The sequence below is a fragment of the Cyprinodon variegatus genome, unplaced genomic scaffold (genome assembly GCF_000732505.1).
Source record: "Cyprinodon variegatus isolate N-32 unplaced genomic scaffold, C_variegatus-1.0 Scaffold810, whole genome shotgun sequence".
NCBI classification, from domain to species: domain Eukaryota; kingdom Metazoa; phylum Chordata; class Actinopteri; order Cyprinodontiformes; family Cyprinodontidae; genus Cyprinodon; species Cyprinodon variegatus.
Window position 1 is genome coordinate 135,786 of NW_015151263.1, and position 23,231 is coordinate 159,016.

Sequence of the window (23,231 nt, forward strand, 5' to 3'; positions counted from 1 at the left end):
CGAGTCAATGCAATTAACTGGTTTTCCTTAGATAGAAATGGCTTTGAATAATTTGACTGTGATCTGGTGAACTGTAAAGTGCCTTGAGATGACTTGTGTTGTTAATTGGCGCTATAGAAATAAACTGATTTTAATTAATTATTATATTTGAAAATTATAATTGTAAGTGAACTATTTTTTCTTCTATTCTCAGTGTATTGTTTTTCGTTAAGTGAAGTGTAATTTAATTTTGCTGTAATAAGCCAGGCATGTAATTAACTATCTTGCAAACATAACTTGACTTTGTATTTTTATGTCTGAATAAACTTACACTATTTTTTTTTTTTTTTTTTTTTTTTGCATCTGAGATGATTAAAATGTTAAATCAGAGTAAATTAATCAAAATTATTTAATATGGGGAAAAATATCCACTGTATGGCTGCAAATCGGATAATGGCCAGTAGAGGGCGCTAGCTGTAGCGTTGATTCCGTGCCGCCCCAGAATAAAGCCGCCGAATATGTGGAGTGCGCATGCGCAGTCTGCTTTGTTGTTTTAGCCAGCTGGTGGCTGTCAATCTGATTGACTAATAGAGGAAAATATCAGACATTCAGCAGCAGGACTGAGACATAAATGCTTTCGTCTTTTATAATGAATAAAATGGTGGACAGTATGAATGTGCTACAGATTTAGGGGCGTGCATGCTCTGTGGCTGTGCAGATGGAGGAGGCTTCCTCAGCCATGCTGTGGTCCATCCAGGAGGCTCTGGAGAGGCAGACCCTGCAGATCGGAGCATCTGCCTGCGGAGCCACAGCAGTGGTTGATGTGCTGAAGGCTCTGGGAGTTGATGTGGCTCCAGAAGAAGCTGACCGCTGCGTCAGGACGCGCTTGAGGAGGAACGAGTCTCCGCTGCCTGACTACCTGCTGTCCCGCAGTGAAGCTGGTGAGCTTGATCTGCTCCAGGGGCGGTAATAGGCGGGTCTGGAGGGGGGCAGTTTGCTTTTTGTTTTCCATGTGGGGTCAAAGAGCATAATAATTTAAAAATATAGGAATGAAGCAAGATAAAAATCATAATAAATAAAATGACACAAAAAAAGAGCAAAAGTGTATGGTTTAGTTTATTAAGGGGGCCAAAAATGTCATACTATATAGAGCTAAACTAGGGGCAATACAGTTTGTCTAAAAAAGTTTCTTCAAAATAAATATATATACCTGGGGGGAAAAAAATTCAAAATATTTTTTAACCAACTTTTTTCAGCTTTAAATGTTTTCCTTTTATGCAAACTTTTTTACAGGTTTAATTGTTTTTCAACAAACTTTTTTGAGTTTTTATAAAAAGATTGTCAACCTTTTTTGAGGTTTACATTTTTTTTATCAACTTTATGGCTCCAATTTAGCTCCATAGATTAGACTCCTGATCTAACAGATGAAAACTGTCGCCTTATTTTAAAATGGATGAAGCATGAAGCTGTCATTTCATTGTTAAAGTAAATTATAAAGGAAAAACATTAAATTAATTAAAGGAACAAACCAGTTACAGTCTCCTTTGTCAGCACATAACATTTTCAGAAATGTAATTGCTATTATATTGTAAAAAATAATCTAAATGAAATAAAATAAGTCAATGTGTCCTTAATTTAAGAAGGTGGATAATCTGCCAAAGGAATTACCATTTTTTTCTGTTAAAGTAATATTCAATTCAATTTATTTATATAGCACCAATTCACATGTCATCTCAAGGCACTTTACAATTCAACCAGATCATACGGTCAAATTTGTTCAAAGTTTTCTATCTAAGGAAAACCAGTTGATTTCATTGACACATTGACTTGGATGCAATCCCTCACACTAAGCATGCTGATAAATATAAATATATGCACTTAAAATATATATTTTTATTCCATACATGTTTTGCATCTGCATAACTTCATACCTTCTATATTTTATTCCGAGAAAAATTGTCTTATCTATGTTTATATTTACCTTCTGCGGTATTTTCTTCATTATAGGGGCCAAGACCAGTTCTGCTGGGGCATTGGCCCCTGATGGCCTCTGTCTGTCTGAACCGACCATGCAACTTAATTTCTTTTTTACTTTTTCTTTTTTGCTATCTTAGGTGTGAGAATTTTATTTTCAACTTTTTCTAATTTAACGCTGCAATACTTCCTTTAACATGTGCTGTGCTTTTATATTTTTATACCATCTGTGTAAAGACATGTTCACTTTATCCCGTACTTGGTTAAACATCAGGAACAAGTTTGTTTTTTTATTAAACAAAAAACCCAAATAAAATACAATAAAGTTTGTAGCTGTAAACAGGATAGAAATGTAAATGAGTTAAATGGTTGAAAAGTTTCCGACATTTCTCTCTTTTCAACGTCTAAAAGGTGCGACCCATGCTCAGCTCATCCGGGGGGCAGAGGAGGCCAGCGGAGGGAAGGCATTGGGCCGGTTCTTCCACCTTTATCCCCGCCGTCGTATCAGGTTGGTCCACTGGCTGGCACGCTGGATCAGAAAGGGTGCCGTCCCCGTGGCAACCATGAACATGCAGCTGGCTGTGCCTGATGGCGAGGAGGTGCCTGACGCTTGGCACCATCAGCTAATATTTGGAGTCGCACCCAATGCTGTGTTTATGACCAACCCTTTGGATGTAGGTGAGTTAGTCCAGTTTTTTTATGCAGTTAAACTTATTGCGCTCTGATCTTCACTGTCATCTTAAAACGCTTTTGGAACGCTGTCCTGTGTTTTTATTCAGTCAAAGAGGACGAGGTGCACCAGAGACTCTGCAGCCAATCCGTGCTGCTGGTTCGTCGGGAAGACGTCCTGCAGAGGTTAGAGCCCCACTGCTCGCCGCCCGGCTTCTCAGAGGATCAGTCCGACCCACGTTGGCGGGAGCTGGACGTCGACGGTGAAGCCGCTACCTGTGATGCTTCTTTTGCAGACCTTTAAACCAGACCGTTTGATGATGTTTTTCATTTCTTTTAGGTCAAGTGAGAAAAATGATCTTGGAGGAGCTGGAAGAAGATGGACCCAAAACGACTCACATTACCATCCCAGCTGCTTATAGTTCAGGAATCACACTGTTTGCACTGAGAGATTCAGAGCTGGGAAGAGAACTCCTCGAGGCTCCTGAAGTTCCTCTCGAATAATCCAGCATCTCCACATAAATAAAGTTGGAATAGAAAGCAGGTCCTTTTTATCCACCGACTATTTTTCTCCAGCGAAATATAGTAGTTTTTCTTCTAAAAGCAATAATTACATCAGCTGCATCAGATCAGATTTTTATGCTATAAAAAGCTCAAAGTTGCTATCAGCATCACAGCTCCAGGTTTGATTTATTCCAGCTGCTCTCAGGATGCAGAAATGCTGAATCCTTCACTCTATTTTCATACTGAAGCTCATCTTTTGACATGTTAGAATAATTCTCTGGGTTTTTGTGGATCTTCAGTTCTTCTTTTTATAAATGAACTTATTCTTTCTTTCAGCCATGTCAGTTTAATAAAAATGTAACTTTATTGATCACATTGGAGAAATTTAACCTTGCAAAAATGAATAGAGCATTAAACTATAAAAAAATGTAAATGCAGAAAGTTGTCTAAAAATTTACAATTAAAATGTATTTTCACACCCTGTTTAGAAAAAGGTATTTACATTTAGTCCATAGCAATTTATTTTTTAAAAACAAAAGTAAAAGAAACAAAAAAAATAAATAAAATATGCATGCACTTTTTTTTACACAATTAGCTTTGAAAAGAAAGAGGTTGAAGTTATGAGATCTTATTTCTTTCCCTTCTCATACAAAACAAAAATAGGTTAAACCTTATATTTCTATTGAATATGCAGTTAGTTACACATTATTGTCAATAATGTCTATTGTCTATATACCATATCTTTAATGAAGTTCCTTGCTGGTTTATATTTACACTTTGTTCGATAACTCCTCTTTGTTACAGAACAGTTTTTTTCTTTTAATTTACTGTTTTGAATTGCCACATGAATTGTTCAGTGTGTTTATGTATGTGTGTGTGTATATATATATATATATATATATATATATATATATATACATATACATTTTTTTTTTTTTTTTTACATTTAGAAATTCTGAGTTTACTCTTTGATATTTCATGACTGCAGTTTTGTGAGTTGCTTTCCGGGGAGTAAAACCTAAAAGGATGGGGATATAAAAAGGAAGCAGGAAGCTTCCTATCATAGCTCATTTAACATAAGGACCTGTGCAGATTCCCACAATCCTTTGCAAGACGTGTATAATCACATACCATTGGAATATAACATTCTTTATTTTTCATGTGCACACTGTGTGGCACATATGAATGTCTACGTATTTTTACCTTTGTCTTTTAAAAAAACAGAATTTTCACCAAACATTTGTTTGTGTGATAACATGTTTATTTAAAACGATAAATCAAACATCAATTACTAAAAAGTATTTTCTCACATGGCTTCTTTTTACATTTAGTTAAGTAAAAATGAATAGAATTGGTGCTATTTTAACTTGTGTACTAACAAATCTTCAGACAACAATCTGGATTTTACATTTTAACTCGATTAACTTCATATTTCTTGCTATAAAAATGTCTGTATACAGATTTGTACATTTTGAGGCTGACTTCTTCATTGATTCTGGTCTAAACTGCTGTTCTGGAACCGGATCGCACCTCAGACACTCTTCCTAGAGGAACCTAGGAAAGGTTGGAGCGAAATCCGTAAACAACACAGTTTGAACCAGTGAAGCCAAGTTCAGCCGAGCTTTAACACCAGCTGAAGTTAGCATGAAATAGAGGAAAAGAAACCAGGAATATATCTGCAGTGAGAAACTAAATAGAGCAAATTTACAGAGCAGGTACTATTTTTTTTATTTTTATTAGCTGTAGTTCTGCCTGTTAGCTCACAGTTTGCTACTGTCCTGGATTCATCTCCTATATCATAGGTGAGTAAAGTTAACTTTTTTTTTTTACACTACTTTCATAATTAGAGCTACTAGAAACTCATACTTGTGCTTTAGTCATCATTTTGTCATCTACATCAGTATTTTCCTATTTGTTTAGATTAGTAGATTATTCTGCTCCGAGAAGCAAAATATATTGATAAATTCTCTGGGAAACATTAAGTCTCGAAGGTTATAACTACCGGTATACCTATAGAGAAGCGTTATTAATATAAAGGCATAATCTCTACTGAGGAAAACAATAGTTACACAATTAAGCAATCATTTGTAGTAAATATATCAGTTACCTTATGTCCTTTTAGCTTTTATTCCTTTCAAGGGTAAAAGTTGGTTTGTGGTTTTATAAATTGTAATCCACAGTTTTTGTATATGCAGTATTTAAAGAGTTAAACTACATTGCAACTTCTGGGTTTCATTTAGATAATTTTCAACTGCAGCTGTGAATTATATTTTAGTATGTTTGAATTGATCAGATTTAGAGTTTTTTTTTTATTATTGTTTACTAAATTTTTTGGTCATGCTTTTTTTGTCTAAAGAAAGTGTAAGAATCTCAAAGGAGCTGTTCTTGATTCTGTATGGGACAAAGTGTAAGCCCCGCCCCCTGGCCAGCCAAGCAGAGCTGAATTGTTGAGACTTAATATTGTCCAGTCTTAAACAAACCGGACAAATCCCAAGGCATAAGGCTGTCCCATAATGCAGAAGCACTGTATATAAATTGAATTATCCTGTTTATATATTTAGAAATTAGTGTTGTAGGAGCTTTTTCTAAAAGAAAGAAAACTATACTTTGCAGGGCTGCATGCTGGTGCAGTTTGTAGCACTTTCGCCTTCCAGCAAGAAGGTTCTGGACTCTTCTGTTTAATCCATAAAACTCCAAGACTCTCTTCCTAAATGTCTCTTCCAGCTGCTTCAGGGGAGGCCATGGGTGTTCTAGGGCGGATGTAAGAACCCCTTAGCTGAATCCTTTTATGTGGAGGAATAGTGGCTCTTCTGCAAGCTTCTCCCAGATCACTGAGGGAGTGCCAAGCAACCCTGTGAAGAAAGCTCATTTCTGTCCACCTGTATTCAGGATCTTGGTCTTTGAGTCATCCTAAATGTTAGAGACATTCACATACTGGGTGTTATACTGCTGAACTGGAGCACTTGCCACCATACTTTAAAACAATGATTGGATCCTTAAAGGTATAGTGGAGGATTTTTGAAAAGACCACCCTTTCCACTTTCAGGAAAAATGCACATGCACAACCCTCTACCCACTCCCGAGAGGGAACGCCTATTAAACATGAGAGAGCATGCACAAGCCCATTTCTCCTTGTGCATGCTCTGTTTATAGTTGCTGTTTGCGTTGCTCACACAAGCTTACTTTCCAAAAGCCGATTTTTGCCATTTTTTCACTGTCAGACTCACCACCAGTAAGTGAAAATGGGGACGAGCACGTAGGACGGCCTTACGTGAACATATCACCAAAATTATAGACAGTTGGGAGGACCACTTATTTTGATGTTCCACCCAGACAAAGAACATCATCCAATATACATTTAAGTAAGAACGTGGGTATATTAAAACAACAAATCATGACCTCAGCAAAGAGGATTAAACATATTCCTCAAAGATTTCTTGGTTTAAACTAAGAATGATCTAGAAATGGTGAATGTTTTCCATTGGTTTCCTTGGGGTTCATCACAAATGCTGCAGTGAAGCATGTAGAGAACCTTCAGGGATCTACTTTCAAAAGGTTTGACTTTGTAACCTTTAGACAGTGATCCTTTGAGATTCTCACATGATTAGTTCAGTGTGTTTCTATAAAACTATTAGGGAAGGTTCTCTAAAGGCTGACCTGTTTTAATGTGACCTTTAGGAAGCCTTCAGGATACAATTGAGAAAGATTTATCAAAGGTTAAATTGTGTTTTTCTAGAAAAATACCAGGAACATTTCTGACCTGAGTATTTAAAGGACCTTCAGAAAACACTAAAAAGATTTCCTGCGGCTTTTACCAGAGCTCTTTTTCAGAATTTAAAAATTTACACTTTCAGGATACATTCCCTAAAGGGTCCTTCAGAGTAATTTAAAAAAGTAAAAACTCTGTTTTCTTAGAACCACCAAAGACTGTTCCCTCCATATTATTAGGGAACACAAAAGTTGGTCTCAATCTTTTATCTCAGACTTAAATCTTTTGAAGATATGCTAATTGAACATACCTCTTTAATGGCATAATGTGTGGCCACGGCCCCAGCATGCTGGAACACCAATGAGAAGGGGAGGTGGGCGGGATCCTTCAAAAATGCCTTTTTTTTATTTAGTTTACAAGATATATATTTAGATTTAAAGTATACATTCAACACACATAGATAAAAGATGCATGTTCTAGATTAAACATTTGTATTACAGGCATATGCTTAGATATGATGGAAAAAAATGTATTAAAGTTGTATTGAGATTTAGATGTATAGATTTATTTTTAGATTTGACATTTATGTGTTTAAATATAGCATTTGGAATAAAGATATGTTTAGATTTCAATTTTAACATTTAGATTTAGGATATATATCTATATCTCTCTATATATCTATATATAGAGAGATATAGATATATCTCTATATATATCTATATCTCTATATATAGATATATATCTATAAATATATAGATACATATATCTATAGATAGATATAGATATATCTATCTATCTATCTATCTATCTATCTATCTATCTATCTATCTCTATATATATATATATTTGATTAAAATAGAAATAATATGTAGGATATTGAAATACATTTTGCATTTATAATTTACAATTGCCACCATATGTAATTTACACCAAATGTAAATTATTGCATCTAAAATGCTCCCTGAGGATTCCCTAAAGGTTTTCTTTAATTCAGTAGAGTAACAAGAAATGGTTCTTATATCAGAAAAAACTATTTCAAAATATCTGTATTAAGCAAGAAGTAAAAATCTGATGTTTAAATTGTGTAAAAGGGGTACTTTCCCACTGAGAAATAATTTTTTAGGGTGATTTAATTTGTGAAAATCACGTTTAGACATACAATTATGTGATGGAATTGGTTCCCAGCATTATGAAATAATTTTTAATCTTAATGTGTGAAAACCAAAGGTATTTTATTCCGTGTGTTTTAGATATGTTAAAACTAGTGTGTTGTTCTTGATAATTTAACTTGAATCACATTTTTTTGCTACTAAACTTTTTTTTTTTTTAAGTAAACATACATGGAACTGTTTCTGTTATGTATTTACTTTAGCTAGCAGCTCGTTGCGGCTTAAGAACTTCATCTCCCATGAGGCATTGCGCGTTCACTCCCAAAAGGAAGTTGAAACATCCCAAAAAGTTTGCTTCCAATCATTCTGCGCCCTGGAGAAGGTAAGGAGCACACGTGTTGTCAATCTACCCAGTATTTCTCCTCTTTTCGGGTTTTATTGCTAACTTCTATCTTTCTGTCGCCGTGCATCACTGAATTCACGTGGTGCGTGTTCGTGTTATGTGATGCGTGGTATTTTCCCCTCTGCAGCCCCCACGCAGGGTCAGTCCACCCGCAGACAACACAGACTTCACATCAGTGAACTTGGGCTCCGACTAATTCCTGCTTTACACAAACACTGACAGGTTAGTTTCTCTTGCTGCTTTCTTTTTGTGTCATTGCTGCTAAAATCATTTAAAAATAAACATTAGGAATTAATGAGCAGATGGAAAAGAGTTTTTTTTAATTTTCTAGATAAATAAGCTGGTAATTATAGTAAAATATAAAAAAAAAGGATGCATTTTAATTCATTAAGTAAAAACAATAGAGATGCATAAAATCTGTATATATATCTTTCATTCTTAGTTTCCCTAAAGCTTCATATTTGTCATGCATTTTTCTCCATAGTGGCATGGGGGTCACATGAGCAGAGTGACTCCAATCAAAGGAACTGATTTGGCTAATAGTTAAACATGTGCAGCCAGAGTCCAACACTCAACTCTTTGTGTTGCATCTCAGTCCCAGTGATTAGTCGGTTCTTTTATTTAGACAGTAATCTTGGCTTTTCTGCACACAGTTGCAGATCTGTGCAGATTTAGTCCACTGATTAAATGTTTGTTTGTCAATGCAAATCTCTACCCACCTTTTGATCCAATAGTTGACGTGTGTTTTTGTTCCGGCTGATTGCATCCCTGTTTGCATGATTTCACCAGATAATATAGTACCCCCCATTCCTCAGGAAAAGGTCAGCGCTTTTCTCCAGCTCAGTAAACTGCCCCCTCCTTATACGCGTATAGGTCAGCATTTGCATGCAATTATATGGTGACTTCACATATGGAGCGAGAATCTGTCTTTAGAATGAATCTGTATGATAAGTTTTGAGTTTCCTTTTCCCAGTTGCAATGGCGGAGCGAGTGCTGGTGGTCGGAGGTGGCGGACGGGAGCACGCGCTGGCCTGGAAGTTGGCCCAGTCGCCCCAGGTTCAGCAGGTTCTTGTGGTTCCGGGTAACGCAGGAACGGCCAACTGTGGGAAGATCAGCAACTCTGGTAAACATGCAAACCGTTTTGCATTATTGTTTTTGTTGTGGATCAGAAGCCATCAAACAGAAAATTGACACATTCAATTAGAACAAACAAAGCTTTTTAACCTTGTAACATCCACCTCATTTTAAGTAAACGGCGCCTTTTTGCATACCCAACTGGATAAGAAATTAACTAAGGAACTGTAAGCCCAAATTCTTCTAGTTTCTTAAAATATAAATTAAAATGGTGTGAAATAAAGTTCAAACATGACTCATAGCTGGGGTTTTTTCTTCTCGAAAAAAACATTCTTTTTTATTTTTTTGAATAGCGGTAACAAAGACTATTTTACATGAATTCTGCATTATGTCAACAACTGCAGAAAATTTCACACCTCTAGGTGAGTGGAATCTGCTTATAGTGATCACCTTGGTCCAGAGCCAATTTGAACACTATAAGCGGTTGATTACTAAAACCGAATTTACCGTTATTTCACTTATTTTTAATTTAGAATATCATCTAAATGCAATTTATGTGGTTTTTCAATGAGAAAAATGAAATGAAACGGATAGCTTCTGCATTTACTGAGTTTTATTACAGTATCATGCAAGTTTATTTACAGTATACTGCGCTGTGCGCAGACATAACTCTGGTAGCCTATATAACTTATGTACTGTGCGTCAGCTCTGCTATGCCACTGGTTCATTTTTTTTTAACAAATCTGAAAATAAAGTTTGAAACAAACGGTTTAATTGAACAAAAACATAGAAGATAACTGCATAGGCTACAGAAAATTAAAGCTAGCCCACGTCTGTTTTGTGTTGCGGATCTGCTGCGCCGCATTAAGAAATCACTTCACATATTTAACCATGGTTCCCTGGATCAGAGTGTTGTCCAACTCTTCTCTTTTTTTAAAGCGATGTAAAAGCATTTGGAGCATTTTGATGGCCACAAAACATTTTTGAAGCATATATATATATTTTTTTTTTTTCTAACTTTCCATCTAATTATCTAACAGTGTTCAATGTTCCTGGATCGAATCTGCCTCTGTGCCTTTACAACCAGCAATATATCTGGGCTGGACTATTCAAATTAGCCATGTTTAGCCTTGTTTTAAAGGTGATTTCATTGGCTAGAGAGCCATATATTGCACCTGGACCTAACCAATAGCAGCTGGACTTTATGAGCCATAATTTGAAGGGAATCATGCGTAAAGATGGCGGCTAAGAGGGAGCGCGTTCGAGGGCTGTCCCGGCGTCAAATCTCAACCGAAATTGTCGGGGATACTTTTGATTTGTAGACTGGAAGGTGCGGAAAACAAACATACCAAAGATAGACCAGAAATGTTTGTGGAAGCTAAAGTAATTAGCAAGACTGTTAGGATTAGCTATAAGGATTGAACTTTTCTGATGGTAAAAACTGACTTTATATGATCTCAGGATCACTTCAAAGGTAGGAAGTCAAGCTTTATTTTAAATTTAACACGCTTTCTAAGGATTTTCAACTTGTCTATGTTGGTAAAAGTCAACCGGTGTTATTTTCAAGCGTACTGCTGTTTTTAATGTAAACATATAAAACCGGTAATCGGTTAAATATTAAGAGGTTAAAAGCTTTAATGTTCAAGAAATATAAAACTTCTAAATAAAAATCCTGATGGATCCAAGTTCATCATCTTGAACTCAGTCAAAAGCAACACTTTGGCTTTGTGTCTCTGCAGAGGTCTCTGTGAGTAACCATGCCATCCTGGCTCAGTTCTGTAAGGACCACCATGTTGGTTTGGTTGTAGTTGGACCTGAAGCTCCTCTGGCAGCAGGTAAAGTCGTCTTCATATCAGTTTTTCACTCTAGGATGAAAATCTTTCAGTGTTCCTAACTTGTAGTGTCTCTTCAGGTATGGTGGACGACCTGACGGCTGCAGGGGTGGCGTGTTTTGGACCCTCTGCTAAAGCGGCTCAGCTGGAGGCCAGTAAGAGCTTCTCAAAGGCCTTCATGGAGCGTCACGGCATCCCTACAGCTCGTTACGGCTCCTTTACAGACCCACAGGAGGCCTGCAGCTACATCCGCAGGTCGGTTTTGAGCTTTGGGTGGTGTTCTTAACGCACAGGGCTAAAATCTGGGTTGTAAATCCTTTTTTGTTGCCTCTCCAGTGCCAATTTCCCAGCTCTGGTGGTGAAGGCCAGCGGTCTGGCAGCGGGGAAAGGAGTAATCGTCGCTGGAGATCAGGAGGAAGCCTGCCAGGCCGTCATGGACATCATGAAGGTAGAGGGCGATTAAACCATTAATCCAAGATAATCACCACTGCAGTTGGACTGGAAATAAATATTAGCCAATTTTATTGGAGGCAGACTACTGTACTCTGTTCTTTTTCTCTCCATGTAACCGGCCATTATTCTTTATCATCAGTGCTGTTCTTTCTTCGTGCCTGCATAATTTCTAGTTCCGGTTAGTGATGTCAGGAGGTCCCTATGCTAAATGACGCCGGTAGGCGTCCTGCTTCTTAGTCCTAGCTCCTTCCTAACTGCCAGCACTATTCAAATAGTGCTTACACTACAGCTGATGGATGCGCTAATTTTCTTCTGCACCCTCGCAAACAAAAGAAGAGGTGAGCATGAAAAGGGGGTCTGAAAGAGCTCAACTGGATATTTTCTTTTCTCTTAAAACTGATCAAACATGACTTTAAAGTCAAAGATTGGAAGATTTGTTTATGTAAAATAGGTTATGACTCCCATGAGGCTCTAACTGGCCTTTTGTATCCCTGCTTCTGTCTCCTTGAAGCCCAGTCGGTCTCAGCAGATAGCTGCTCATGCTGAGCCTGATGGAGGTTTTCTCCTGTTAAAAGGGAGTTTTTCCTCTCCACTGTCGCTATAAGCATGCTCGGTGTGAGCGATTCCCTTCGAGTTAATGCATTCAACTGGTTTTCCTTCAATTAAAAACGACTCTGTTGCCTTGAGATGACGCGTTGTGAATTGGTGCGATATAAACAAACTGAATTTAATTGAATTAGCTGCAAAAATCAGATTACATTTCAGAAACGTGTCCTGTAAATTGTGTTTTATACTATATTTCTATGTATTTGCAGTACATATAATTTTTTTGCGTGGGATTATCATAATTTATGAGACTCATTGTTGTGTGGGGTTTTTTTATTTAAAAAAAAAATCGAACTCTTTGGTTTAATGTACACGACGCTTAGAAAGCTAGGCAGCTATTCTCCATATCCCATAACTTTGTGATTCTCGGGCTGCACCAGATATAAAGGGACACGTTAATAAACATGCAAAGGAGAACCAGGAGCATGACCACTGGTCCATAAAACTTCACATTAATTTGTAATTAAAGAAATAATACAGGACTCAAAATGTGTCAAAGATATAACATTTTATTTATATGAATTGATTATTGAAATATTTGTTAATTTTTGCTAAACATAAAAAAAGTATTTTTTTACTTAAAATTTCAATAATTGTGCTTAAACTTCAGATTTTAGAAATTTTCTTTTTATTGTTTGATATCATACATTTAGTAATTTAACAAAAGTGAACATGGATCAAATACAAGAACCTTAAATTATAGTAAACAAGAAAAAGGAGTTAAATAAATTTATTTAAAATTTATTTGAAATTCAAAACAAACATTTTCCATCCTGACTTAAAGTCCTTTTTTTATATTTCCTAATCTTTTGTAATTTTTTCCTCTTCTATGTTAAGCTTGTGATGCCAAAGTCTTTCCTTTCATTTGCTGCTTGCATTTTGTAAAAGAGCTCCAAACAAGCGCCACCTAGCGTCCAAAGGGCTTTATAACTGGTTAAATATTCTGAGATAATTATAATAATAATGAACTTTATTGATCTCACTTTGGAGAAATTTACCTCTGCATTTAACCCATGCCCTTAGGGAGCAGTTTGGGGTTAAGGGTCTTCCTGTCTTTAGCATGAAGCTCAAATAAATATGTTCATTTTTACAACAACAAAGTTACCTGTGAAAAACAAAAAACTTCAGTTTTATAACAGACAGAGATTTGATTTAAATTGGAGGGATTCTTTTTTTAAATCTAATTAAAAAACAAGAAGCCATTTTCTTTTTAAAGGCTCTAAAATCAATCATGGATAACGGATATCATCACAGCTGTGCTTCATTCTAGGACAGAGCCTTTGGGTCCGCAGGAGAAACAGTGGTGGTTGAGGAGCTTCTGGAAGGAGAGGAGGTGTCGGTGAGTTGATCTGTCCGTCATTGACCTTTGCTGGAATCACGATGATGCCGACCGCTTCATGTCGTTTTTTTGTTGTTTTTTTTTGCAGTGTTTGTGCTTTAGCGACGGAACCTCGGTGGCGCCAATGCCTCCCGCTCAGGATCACAAACGCCTTCATGATGGAGACCAGGGGCCAAACACGGGCGGAATGGGAGCCTACTGCCCCACCCCGCAAGTAGGAGGATCACCATCAATAGTTCACTACAGTAGTTCAATACAGTAGACTAAATGTTAGTTTATTCCCCACAGGTGAGTCAGGAGCTGCTGCAGCAGATCAGAGAGACGATCCTGCAGAAGACTGTGGATGGAATGAGAGAGGAAGGAACTCCTTATAAGGGCAAGAGTTTCTCTTTCATCCAACATGTTAAGTAACGTCCTTATATTCAATATCTAATGCTTGTTTTGTTTTTTTCAGGTGTTCTGTACGCAGGTCTGATGCTGACCAAGCAGGGGCCGAAGGTCCTGGAGTTTAACTGTCGCTTCGGAGACCCAGAATGCCAGGTGGGCGTTGTTGTGCTGCTTGGCTTCAATCATCCTCTATTATTAGATCAAGGTTCCTACAGGTAGTAAATAAAATAAGCTCAAACTGAGGCCAATTTTACTTGGTATGAAAATGATCTGCACCTCTTCAACATATTCTGAATTTGATGCTAAAATTTGACCTTCTAGTTCATTTATCTATTAAACCAGGTTGTACATATGGCAGCACCTGAGCTGACATTAATGGACTCGACCGGGTCTGCTAGCTGATCTGTTTTGCACAGAGGGAACCACTCACTGTAAAACTTTATAATTAGTTGTACGAAATGATTCGAGCAAACCGGTTGCCTTAAAACCATTCAAGTTTATTAACTCAGACCAAGTTGAATGGAAAAATCTGGTGGCATTGATGTTGATGTACTTTTTTATTCCATTAATTAAATATAAAACAGTACAATTCCTACATTTAAATGTATTTATTTATATATTACCGTATTGGCCTGAATATAAGACAAGGTATTTTCATTAAAAACTAGGTGAAAATGTGGCGTTTTATAATTGGGGTGTAACCAATTATACAGGCTGACAGTTGTCTGGGGTCGCTATACAAATGCAACAGCAGAGGGTGGCAGTTTTTTGTAAAGCCAGTGACCTCACTGGGGTCATCCTTCTATCACACCACAGGAGGATGCTACAAATGGAGAGTTGCTGTCCAGAACAGAGTGGATCTAAAGTCAGAAAAGTTTGCACACATTTGAGGTGGAGTTATGATGGCGTTGGTCAACACAGTGGAGGCATCAAACAACTGTCAGGCAGCAAAGAAATACAGAGTTACAGAGTGCTAAGTGTTAAAGAGAGCAGAAAACAGTAAAAGAAAACTAAAAGCAGGATGAGAGGAGGAGTGACAGCGAGCCAAACGACATCTGTGAGTAAAGGCCTCATGCAGGTTTTTGAGACGTTCATTTGTGGGCACCAGATCTGTTAGGGGCCCTGCCCCTTCTAATGACGTCATCATATAGCATTAGCGACACATACTAGCTAATAAGCTAATATTCCAGGGTCTCCGTGGGTCATTAAAAGTAATTAAATAGATTCTCTGAAAATCAAGGCCTTAAACGGCATTAAAAAGCATCAATTTCAACGTCCGGAGGCATTGAGAAGTACAAACACTTGATGGAACAAAAACATTGCTGTTCACAATTTATGTTGACTACAAGAACATTGTTTTGTTTAGAAGGATAGAGGAACCTATAATTGACTATTGTATACAGCCGTGAACGAAGTCAAAACACACATTTCTATTGGCATTAAATTAGATCTCCTCATCCCTGTATAAACGCTGTAGCCTTAGTGTCACGTGTTCAAGTATTTTCTTTTTAAGTTATGTTTAAGAAATATAATTCAGACTGTGTTGAAGTAGTATAACTTGTCTTCATTTTTTCGGATCATTTAATGCAGCAGTTTTTACAAAAATATGAGTTTTAAGTAGTTTAATTCGTTACTTTGAACACTTGGGTTTTCAGTTGTTGACCAAGCATTCACTAACTGGCCTGATCCGGTCATGGAGAATATTTATGCAGAGTGTGCAGAAAAAATATAAATGTTACTGTGAACAGTGTTACTGCAATCAAATCACACTGAGCTGTAAACTAGAATTACCAGTAACACTGCAGAACTTTCTGATACAAACTTGAGAGCTGAGGTTCCTGGTCCCTGAAAACTGCAGCCAAGTGTCACCCATACTCCAGAAGTATCAGGAGCTGCTCTAATACAAGTGTAGATGCTCTAACACGTTTTGCATGTGTGAGGTCTTAGTTTAAAAATATGTTAAATATATATTCATTGCTGTATTAACACGGTTACTGTTTTAGGTTCTGCTGCCTCTGCTGCAGAGCGACCTCTATGAAGTGATCATGAACACCATGAGCGGTAAACTGGCCTCCAACACCCCCGTGTGGCGGCAGGACAGCTCTGCGGTCACCGTGGTGATGGCCAGTGCTGGATACCCAGGTTCCTACAAGAAAGGAGTGGAGATCACAGGTGCAGCTCAGGGGGGTTTTATTTAAATTTATCTCAGATTTAGTTTCTTGTGTTTAGAGCCTCTGTTCTCCTTCAGGTCTGTCCCAGGTGGAGGATTTGGGTCTGCAGGTGTTCCACGCAGGCACCGCCCTGAAGGACGGGGGCGTTGTATCGAGCGGAGGCAGAGTCTTGACCGTGACGGCGGTGAGGTCCACCTTAGAGGCCGCTCTGCAGGCGGCCAATCAGGGTGTGGCAACCGTCGGCTTCCCAGGTGCCGTGTACAGGCGAGACATCGCCCACCGGGCCATCGCTCATCTGAACCAGGGCAGGTTTGTACAAAAAAATGGTCCAAATCAGCAGGTTTTTATTATCTGTTCGATTTTTCACTTTCAATCTCCAACAGGAGCCTCAGCTATAAGGCCAGTGGAGTGGACATCGCTGCTGGGAACCAGCTGGTGGAGATGATAAAGCCTCTGGCCAAATCCACCTCCCGCCCCGGTAACCATCTCCCTCCTCCATGAACAGTCATAGAAACCTGTGGTTTTGCATCAGGGTGATGTTTCCTCTTGTCTACCAGGCTGTAACGCAGAACTGGGAGGCTTTGCTGGTCTGTTTGATTTAAAAGCAGCAGGGTTTGTGGACCCGATCCTGGTGTCAGGGACGGATGGTGTTGGGACTAAGCTAAAGGTTAGCTTCATGCAAATACTTTTGTCGTCTTATATCAGTTATCTGTGCAGGAAATGACAAAATGAAAGAAAGCTGGGTTTTTATTTAGTTCTGTTTGTGTTTTCCAGATTGCTCAGGCTTGTGGACAGCATTGCAGCCTTGGTCAGGATTTGGTGGCCATGTGTGTCAACGACGTGTTGGCTCAGGGTGCAGAGCCGCTGTTCTTCCTCGACTACTTCTCCTGTGGCTCCCTTAACGTGGAGGTTGCTGCCTCTGTGGTCGGCGGCATCGCAAAGGCCTGTGAGATGGCTGGCTGTGCCCTGCTGGGTAAAATAATAGACACTTGGACTCTCACTAAGTGCAAACAAAAGGCTGATCGATTATACGTCTGTGAACTCTGAACAGGAGGCGAGACGGCAGAAATGCCAGGCGTCTATCCTCCAGGGGAGTACGACCTGGCTGGTTTCTGTGTGGGCGCCACAGAGCGGGGCACCCTGCTGCCGCGGCTGGACGACGTGGCGGAGGGGGATCTGCTGATCGGAGTGGCCTCCTCTGGGCTTCACAGCAACGGTTTCAGCCTGGTCCGCAAAGTTCTGGAGCGAGCCGCCTTGAGTTACAGCTCCCCTGCTCCGTTTGGTAAAGCGGGACAGACTGTCGGTGAGTGACTCGCTCCCAAACTTCGGTTTTCTGCATCCAGCAATCGGCTCAGCTGTATGTTGCTTCCAGGGGAGGTGTTGCTGACTCCTACTAAGATCTACAGCCGCCTGCTGCTGCCGATCCTCCGCAGCGGCGCCATCAAAGCGTACGCACACATCACTGGTGGGGGTCTCCTGGAAAACATCCCCAGGGTGCTCCCTAAGCAGCTGGCTGTGGAGTTAGGTGAGATGAAAGCACTCTATACTTTGATATGATGCTTTAATGAAATTAAATAAAATTGTTTCTGTGGCTCAGATGCGTCCAAGTGGAGCATCCCTGCAGTTTTCTCCTGGCTCCATAAGGAAGGCCGTCTGAGCGAGGAGGAGATGGCCCGCACCTTCAACTGCGGCCTGGGGGCGGTGCTGGTGGTGGCGCCGCCGGATGCTCAGAGGGTCCTACGGCAGCTTCAGGGCCACGAAGAGGCCTGGATTGTGGGTTCACTGGTCCACAAGCAACCTGGTAAGAAAACAATGATTAGAGATTCTGATTGGTTAGAAATGCAGCACTGTTAAAAAAAAAACAACTGTTTGGATCCAACAGGGGCGTCACCTGTGGTGGTTCGCAACCTGAAGCAGAGCCTGCTAAATGCATCTGCCGGCGGGCAACTGGAGGCAGAGGGTAGTGGTTGCCTTGGAAACAGCATCACACCGTGTAAAAGGATGAGAGTGGGGGTTCTCATCTCTGGGACAGGTGTCTGTCAGATTACCTTTATCTTTAAAGGAATTTATTTCTTTGTGATTTGTTTGATCTCAGCGTTTTTCTGTTTGGACCTTCCAGGCACAAACCTGCAGGCCCTGATAGAGCGGGCCAGACGGCCTTCCAGCTCAGCAGAGATTGTGGTGGTCATCTCCAACAGGCCTGGGGTTCAGGGTCTGAAGAGGGCGTCTCTGGCTGGCATCCAGACACGGGTACGTTTGTTAAACACCAGACAACAATGTTTTATTTTTTAAGTGCTGATAAATTCTTAAATTCTACTTAACTTTAACTCAATAAGTTCTGATTGAAGTTCTTCCTGCCCCATATGCGCTCGAGACATACGCCTTGAGCTTGTCTACCAAACTAGAATGTTAAATTAGATTAATTGCAAAAGAGTTTATATGCTCATTTAGATTGTTAAGCTGGTTGTCAGCATGATTAGACACATTTCTGTAATTTGTAATGCAGACAACAAAGTAAAGCTGTTAGAACCATCTAGTCTCTATGGTGACTGTTGCTAGCCTCATCACCTGATCTATAGCACTCTATTACTTAGCAACATCAGATGTGAATTTTATAGTATCTGCAGAACATTTAGAAGTCGATTTATTAAATTGGAAAATCGATACTAAATATTATTTGCAGAGTACCTCAGAAAACTATTGTAAGATTATATTTGAGCTAATAAATATTTGAGCTAATAAATTTGTTTTTGTCAGCACATTCATTTAACTTTGATTCTTTTGAAAAGGCATTTTACATGTTATAAAAATTATTTTAATGGTATTGAATATTTCCTGGCTATAGCTTGAACACAATGAGAAGCCGAGCAGTGATGACTTTAATAGTTTCTTCAGCTCCTCTGAATTTGTGTATCAAAGGTTTCCAGGGTTGAGTTACTATTATAACAAAATAAAACGACTGCTGCTAGGCGTTTATCATTTTAGCGCTTTGTTTGGATCCATACCAGGTGGTGGATCATAAGCTGTACGGGAGCCGAGCGGAGTTTGATGGCACCATCGACCGCGTGCTGGAGGAATTTGGAGTGGAGCTGGTCTGTCTGGCTGGATTCATGAGGATCCTAACTGGAACATTTGTCAAGAAATGGACCGGTAAAAGAACAAAAACAAAGCCTTTTTCTGTTTAAATGAACCTTGACATAATTACAGTGTGCTTTTTCTTCATCCGTTCAGGTAAACTGCTGAACATCCACCCATCCCTGCTGCCCTCATTTAAAGGTGTGAATGCCCAGAAACAGGCTCTGCAGGCGGGAGTGAGGCTGGCTGGATGCACCGTTCACTTCGTGGCAGTAAGTTACTGCGTCTCCTCCTTCACTCATAGATTAATCCAGATATGACAGTAAAACGATCTACTCGAACAAGATTTTGCTAAATTTCCCATGTTCTGTGATGTCATAGACCCGTTAGCTTGTAATCCAACTTCTAGAGTAGTTTCTGGCTCTAAGCAGATGTATTTAACTAAATCTCATCTGACTTGAAACATCCTGCAGAAGGCTTTAGACTCAAATTATATCCAATTAGAACAGTCCTATTTAAAAAACATAAAATGGCTTTAAATTTCCCCCCTTAGACTTTAGCTCATTTCAACCGCATCTTCTTCTGCATCTCCAGACCATGACACTCCCACCTCAAACATGTTAAAAAGTAAACCGATAACTTTGGTGTATTGATCTTGGTAGCATCAAAGGCCTTTTGTTTTTTCAGGAGGAGGTGGATGCAGGAGCCATTATTGTCCAGGAGGCGGTGCCAGTGGTGGTCGGAGACACAGAGGAGAGTCTGTCAGAACGAATCAGGGAAGCAGAGCACCGAGCTTTCCCCGCCGCCATGGAGCTGGTGGCCAGTGGAGCCGTGCAGCTGGGGGAGGACGGACAGGTTGTCTGGAAGCCACAGAGCTAAAGCAGGTTTAACCCTGATGATGTCGTTTAGCAGCGCGTCCTTCCTAATTAGATCTAAAATAACTGGTAGAAACCGACACTGTCTCTAAACGTTACATAAAGTATTAAGATCTGTGTGTTTTGTTTACAGTAGAACATGATGGAGGCTTGTTAAGAAAAAAAAAAACTACATTCCATTTAGATTTGCACAGCAACAAAGCCTGATTGGTTGGACTTGTGATGATGTCAGAGTAACTGCATGATTAAAAGTATGTGGAAACATTTTCACCCGTCTTCAGCTTTTGATTTCTACAATGCACTCAGTAGCCACTTTATTAGGTACAACACGGATATTTTCAATAGAATTGAATAATGAAGGGGCACAGCTGTTGTTTTATCTCTAATTTGGTATAAATTTAACAGTGTATTAGACGTTGCTTAGATTTTGTTTAAAATATCCTCCACTGATAACTTTTCATTACTTTAGTTTCTAATCTGATTTCTTGCTTTGGAAAAAACAAAAATTTTGATCCTTTTCCTAGTATAATTATTTTCTTGTTAACAGCAACGGAGCTGACTGAAAATTCACTGAGGCTGTGTCCGAATGTCCGCCCTTATCACTATATAGAGGATAAAAAAGTACTGGACTTGAAAAGCAGTGATCATCCATGGTCAATAGACAAGCAAATCCCATAATGCTGTGCGTGGAGGCGGAGTTATGTTGTAGGTACCAGATCTGCTAGGGGGCCTTATGATGACATCATATGGCAAAGCCATTCGGACAAACTGTATTACGCCTGTTTCTAAAATCTCTTCCAGAGTCCGAACATATTACCCATATTTCTTATTTTATGTTTCATCAAGGATGTCAAGTAGTTTAGAGAAGAAAGCAATTATTCTCAGACTGTCTGAGAATTGCCATTTAACAATGTGACACAAAATTACTCTGCTTCTTTTTATTGAGATCTGAGGGCAGGGGAGGACAAATTCAACACCTTAAATGAATTTTATAGATTTTAAACAAATAAAACATATTTTGGTTGTTGCTAACACAAACTTAAAAGCAGTGTAGCTTTAGCCACAGCTCTCCCCCTTTATATTGTGGTCTCGTTATTACTTTGTTCACCATCAAAAAAATTTTCAGCTATTAATCAAGTAAAACTTAATCGGTCATTAAACCTGCTAACATTACAGATGCTCCCAACTCAGAACACGGACAGACGGTGCATTGTTTTCGTTTCCTGGGCAACCACAACATTAAGTCATGTGGCAACATTCAGCCAATCATATAGTGTAACATCACTGGCATGTGCAGGATCCCGATCAGATCTGGTACCTAAAACATGACCAATGGCGAGCGAAAGTTGTGATCATCTGTCTGATTGGTCAGTTAACTGACTCCACTTTATATTATTGAGTTATACTTTTGGTATTCTGTTTTGTACTATATTTTATTTTCTCATTTGATCCATCATTACAGCTGGTTTGAATAAAACATGACTAATAATTTATCAGTTGTATGGAAGCATACAGAGTCTGGTGTTTTACCTCATAAAGATGCCAGATGAGTGCATTAACAATACTTTCCCTGTTCCAGTCTGCCTAATCAGTTTAAGGTTGAACAATCCTACCTTTCTCAGGACTCTGTGGTGCTGGTGCAACAGGTCAGCTGGTTTCTATGGAAGCGCAGGACAGACAGCCTTTCATTTCCAGCTCTGGTAGACAAGCAGGTTCCTCCTTCCAGTCCAAATTGGCCTAATAACCCGATGATTTCCTCTGTTAGATGGAGAAATGGTTAAATATCTGCTAGAGGTCTTTTTTTCCCCACATATAACTGCATAGAAAAGTCAATCAAACCTGGATTGTTCTCAGCTATGGTGATGAGGTAAAACAGGCCTTTAGTGGAGAGCAGCTGAGCAACCAGAGGAAGAAATCTGTCGGTGACCTCTCTGCCTCGTTCCCCGCCGGCCCAGGCAGCCTCTATACCTCTGCTGCCCACCTAGAAGGATAAACCTGGTTCCATTCAGACCTTAGGAGCTGCAAAAACCCTGCTGAGCAGTGGCCAGAGCTGATCTACCTCTTCTGAAGGAGTGACCACATATGGAGGGTTAAAGAGGAGGACGTCCACCTTCCCACACAGCCGAGGCAGGAGACTGTCCACCTGAAAGACAAGAATTAAACCACTTAAAATCTCTTTTTAAATCCGTTATTTAATTTAATTAATAAAATAAGTACATTTCTGTTTAAATTATGAAGGCCTTAGGTTTCTGGTCTCTGTTATATAAAAGTTGAGGTTTAACCAGAAGTCCCCAGTATTAGTTTTCTATGAGCTAAATCTGTGCAGAGCTTCTGGTTCTTGTCATTTTTATTTTCACATTAATGTAATACGAGTCTCACCAGGTCTGTGATGACGGGCTGCAGTGAGATCCGGTTACAGGAAGCGGTTGTGGCTGTGCACTGCGCTGCAGCTGGATTCACATCAGTACATCTAGCAGGAAAACGGATCATGAGAAAAGTTTGCACAAATTCAGCACTTCTGAATTAAATTCAACACCGAGTTAAATCATTACAAGAGCTTGCTTAGTGTAAGGAGACTGAAGTTAGAAACCTGTTCCCAGCTTCTGTTTTGAGTTAGGATTTAAAGGGCTGTTCCACTCAATCTTTTTCTCTTGGGAAAGTTTAATGTTGTCCTGTGTAAAAACCACAACAGCTTTACAAACCTGGATTCAAATGTTCTTTGGGGGCTATAGATAAATGCAAACACAGTTCATGATTTGTGAAATAAAAATAGCCACCATAGACCAAGTCCCAATAAAAGAACTCCACAATAGCTGGTCTAAGTTGGCCAGATACTTAAAAAGCCATAAAAATTAGGCTATTTTTCATTTTCACAAATCATAAGCTGTGTTTGAATTCATCTACAGCCCATTAACCTCTCAACATCCACCTAATTTTCGATAATCCTAGTCTATTTTGCATACCCAAATGGAAAAGTACATAACTGAGGAACTGTAAGTCCAAATTACATGTGCAATACGTTATTTGAAAGCTAAGTACCCTAGTTTCTGAATATCTAAATTAAAATTGGGT

General features: G+C 39.2%; 3 protein-coding genes across 6 annotated transcripts in view; 2 read left to right on the forward strand and 1 right to left on the reverse strand.

The window, feature by feature from the left end:
• Positions 1-522: 522 nt before the first annotated feature.
• LOC107098791 lies at positions 523-3,614 on the forward strand. The gene is made up of 4 exons (XM_015396639.1): positions 523-920; positions 2,365-2,631; positions 2,733-2,885; positions 2,963-3,614. Exons 1-4 carry the CDS (start codon positions 698-700, stop codon positions 3,124-3,126), a joined length of 807 nt encoding a protein of 268 aa, XP_015252125.1. The 5' UTR covers positions 523-697; the 3' UTR covers positions 3,127-3,614.
• A 4,642-nt stretch (positions 3,615-8,256) lies between these two features.
• Positions 8,257-20,430, forward strand: gart (phosphoribosylglycinamide formyltransferase, phosphoribosylglycinamide synthetase, phosphoribosylaminoimidazole synthetase). 4 transcript variants are annotated; one of them, XM_015396641.1, is made up of 23 exons: positions 8,257-8,326; positions 8,475-8,569; positions 9,321-9,470; positions 11,161-11,256; positions 11,334-11,508; positions 11,590-11,701; positions 13,583-13,651; positions 13,740-13,865; positions 13,940-14,027; positions 14,106-14,191; positions 16,042-16,210; positions 16,287-16,518; positions 16,593-16,687; positions 16,767-16,876; positions 16,984-17,182; positions 17,261-17,512; positions 17,582-17,734; positions 17,807-18,010; positions 18,092-18,241; positions 18,329-18,459; positions 19,218-19,359; positions 19,441-19,556; positions 19,972-20,430. In XM_015396641.1, exons 3-23 carry the CDS (start codon positions 9,326-9,328, stop codon positions 20,161-20,163), a joined length of 3,042 nt encoding a protein of 1,013 aa, XP_015252127.1. In that variant the 5' UTR covers positions 8,257-8,326; positions 8,475-8,569; positions 9,321-9,325; the 3' UTR covers positions 20,164-20,430. The 4 variants fall into 4 exon arrangements, with proteins under 4 accessions (XP_015252127.1, XP_015252128.1, XP_015252129.1 ...); XM_015396643.1 differs by lacking the exon at positions 8,257-8,326 and adding an exon at positions 9,137-9,220 and having other exon boundaries at positions 8,440-8,569; XM_015396644.1 differs by lacking the exon at positions 8,257-8,326 and adding an exon at positions 9,163-9,220 and having other exon boundaries at positions 8,496-8,569.
• n6amt1 (N-6 adenine-specific DNA methyltransferase 1 (putative)) overlaps positions 17,782-23,231 on the reverse strand; it is a 9,738-nt gene continuing 4,288 nt past the window's right edge. The window contains exons 3-7 of the mRNA XM_015396646.1: positions 22,539-22,629; positions 22,219-22,302; positions 21,999-22,140; positions 21,773-21,917; positions 17,782-18,007 (exon numbers count right to left, since the gene is read on the reverse strand). Of these exons, the coding sequence (XP_015252132.1) occupies positions 21,778-21,917; positions 21,999-22,140; positions 22,219-22,302; positions 22,539-22,629 (457 nt within the window). The 3' untranslated portion in view covers positions 17,782-18,007; positions 21,773-21,777. The remainder of the gene's footprint in view (positions 18,008-21,772; positions 21,918-21,998; positions 22,141-22,218; positions 22,303-22,538; positions 22,630-23,231) is intronic.

What these genes read in the sequence shown, in the direction of transcription:
- LOC107098791 (XM_015396639.1), top strand. Translation starts at nt 698, where the DNA reads ATGGAGGAGGCTTCCTCAGCCATGCTGTGGTCCATCCAGGAGGCTCTG. An exon ending in GCTGTCCCGCAGTGAAGCTG is followed by an intron (nt 921 to 2,364) that starts GTGAGCTTGATC and finishes AACGTCTAAAAG; the next exon opens with GTGCGACCCATGCTCAGCTC. An exon ending in GCGGGAGCTGGACGTCGACG is followed by an intron (nt 2,886 to 2,962) that starts GTGAAGCCGCTA and finishes CATTTCTTTTAG; the next exon opens with GTCAAGTGAGAAAAATGATC.
- gart (XM_015396641.1), top strand. Translation starts at nt 9,326, where the DNA reads ATGGCGGAGCGAGTGCTGGTGGTCGGAGGTGGCGGACGGGAGCACGCG. An exon ending in GCAGCTGGCTGTGGAGTTAG is followed by an intron (nt 17,735 to 17,806) that starts GTGAGATGAAAG and finishes TCTGTGGCTCAG; the next exon opens with ATGCGTCCAAGTGGAGCATC. An exon ending in GGTTCTCATCTCTGGGACAG is followed by an intron (nt 18,242 to 18,328) that starts GTGTCTGTCAGA and finishes TGGACCTTCCAG; the next exon opens with GCACAAACCTGCAGGCCCTG.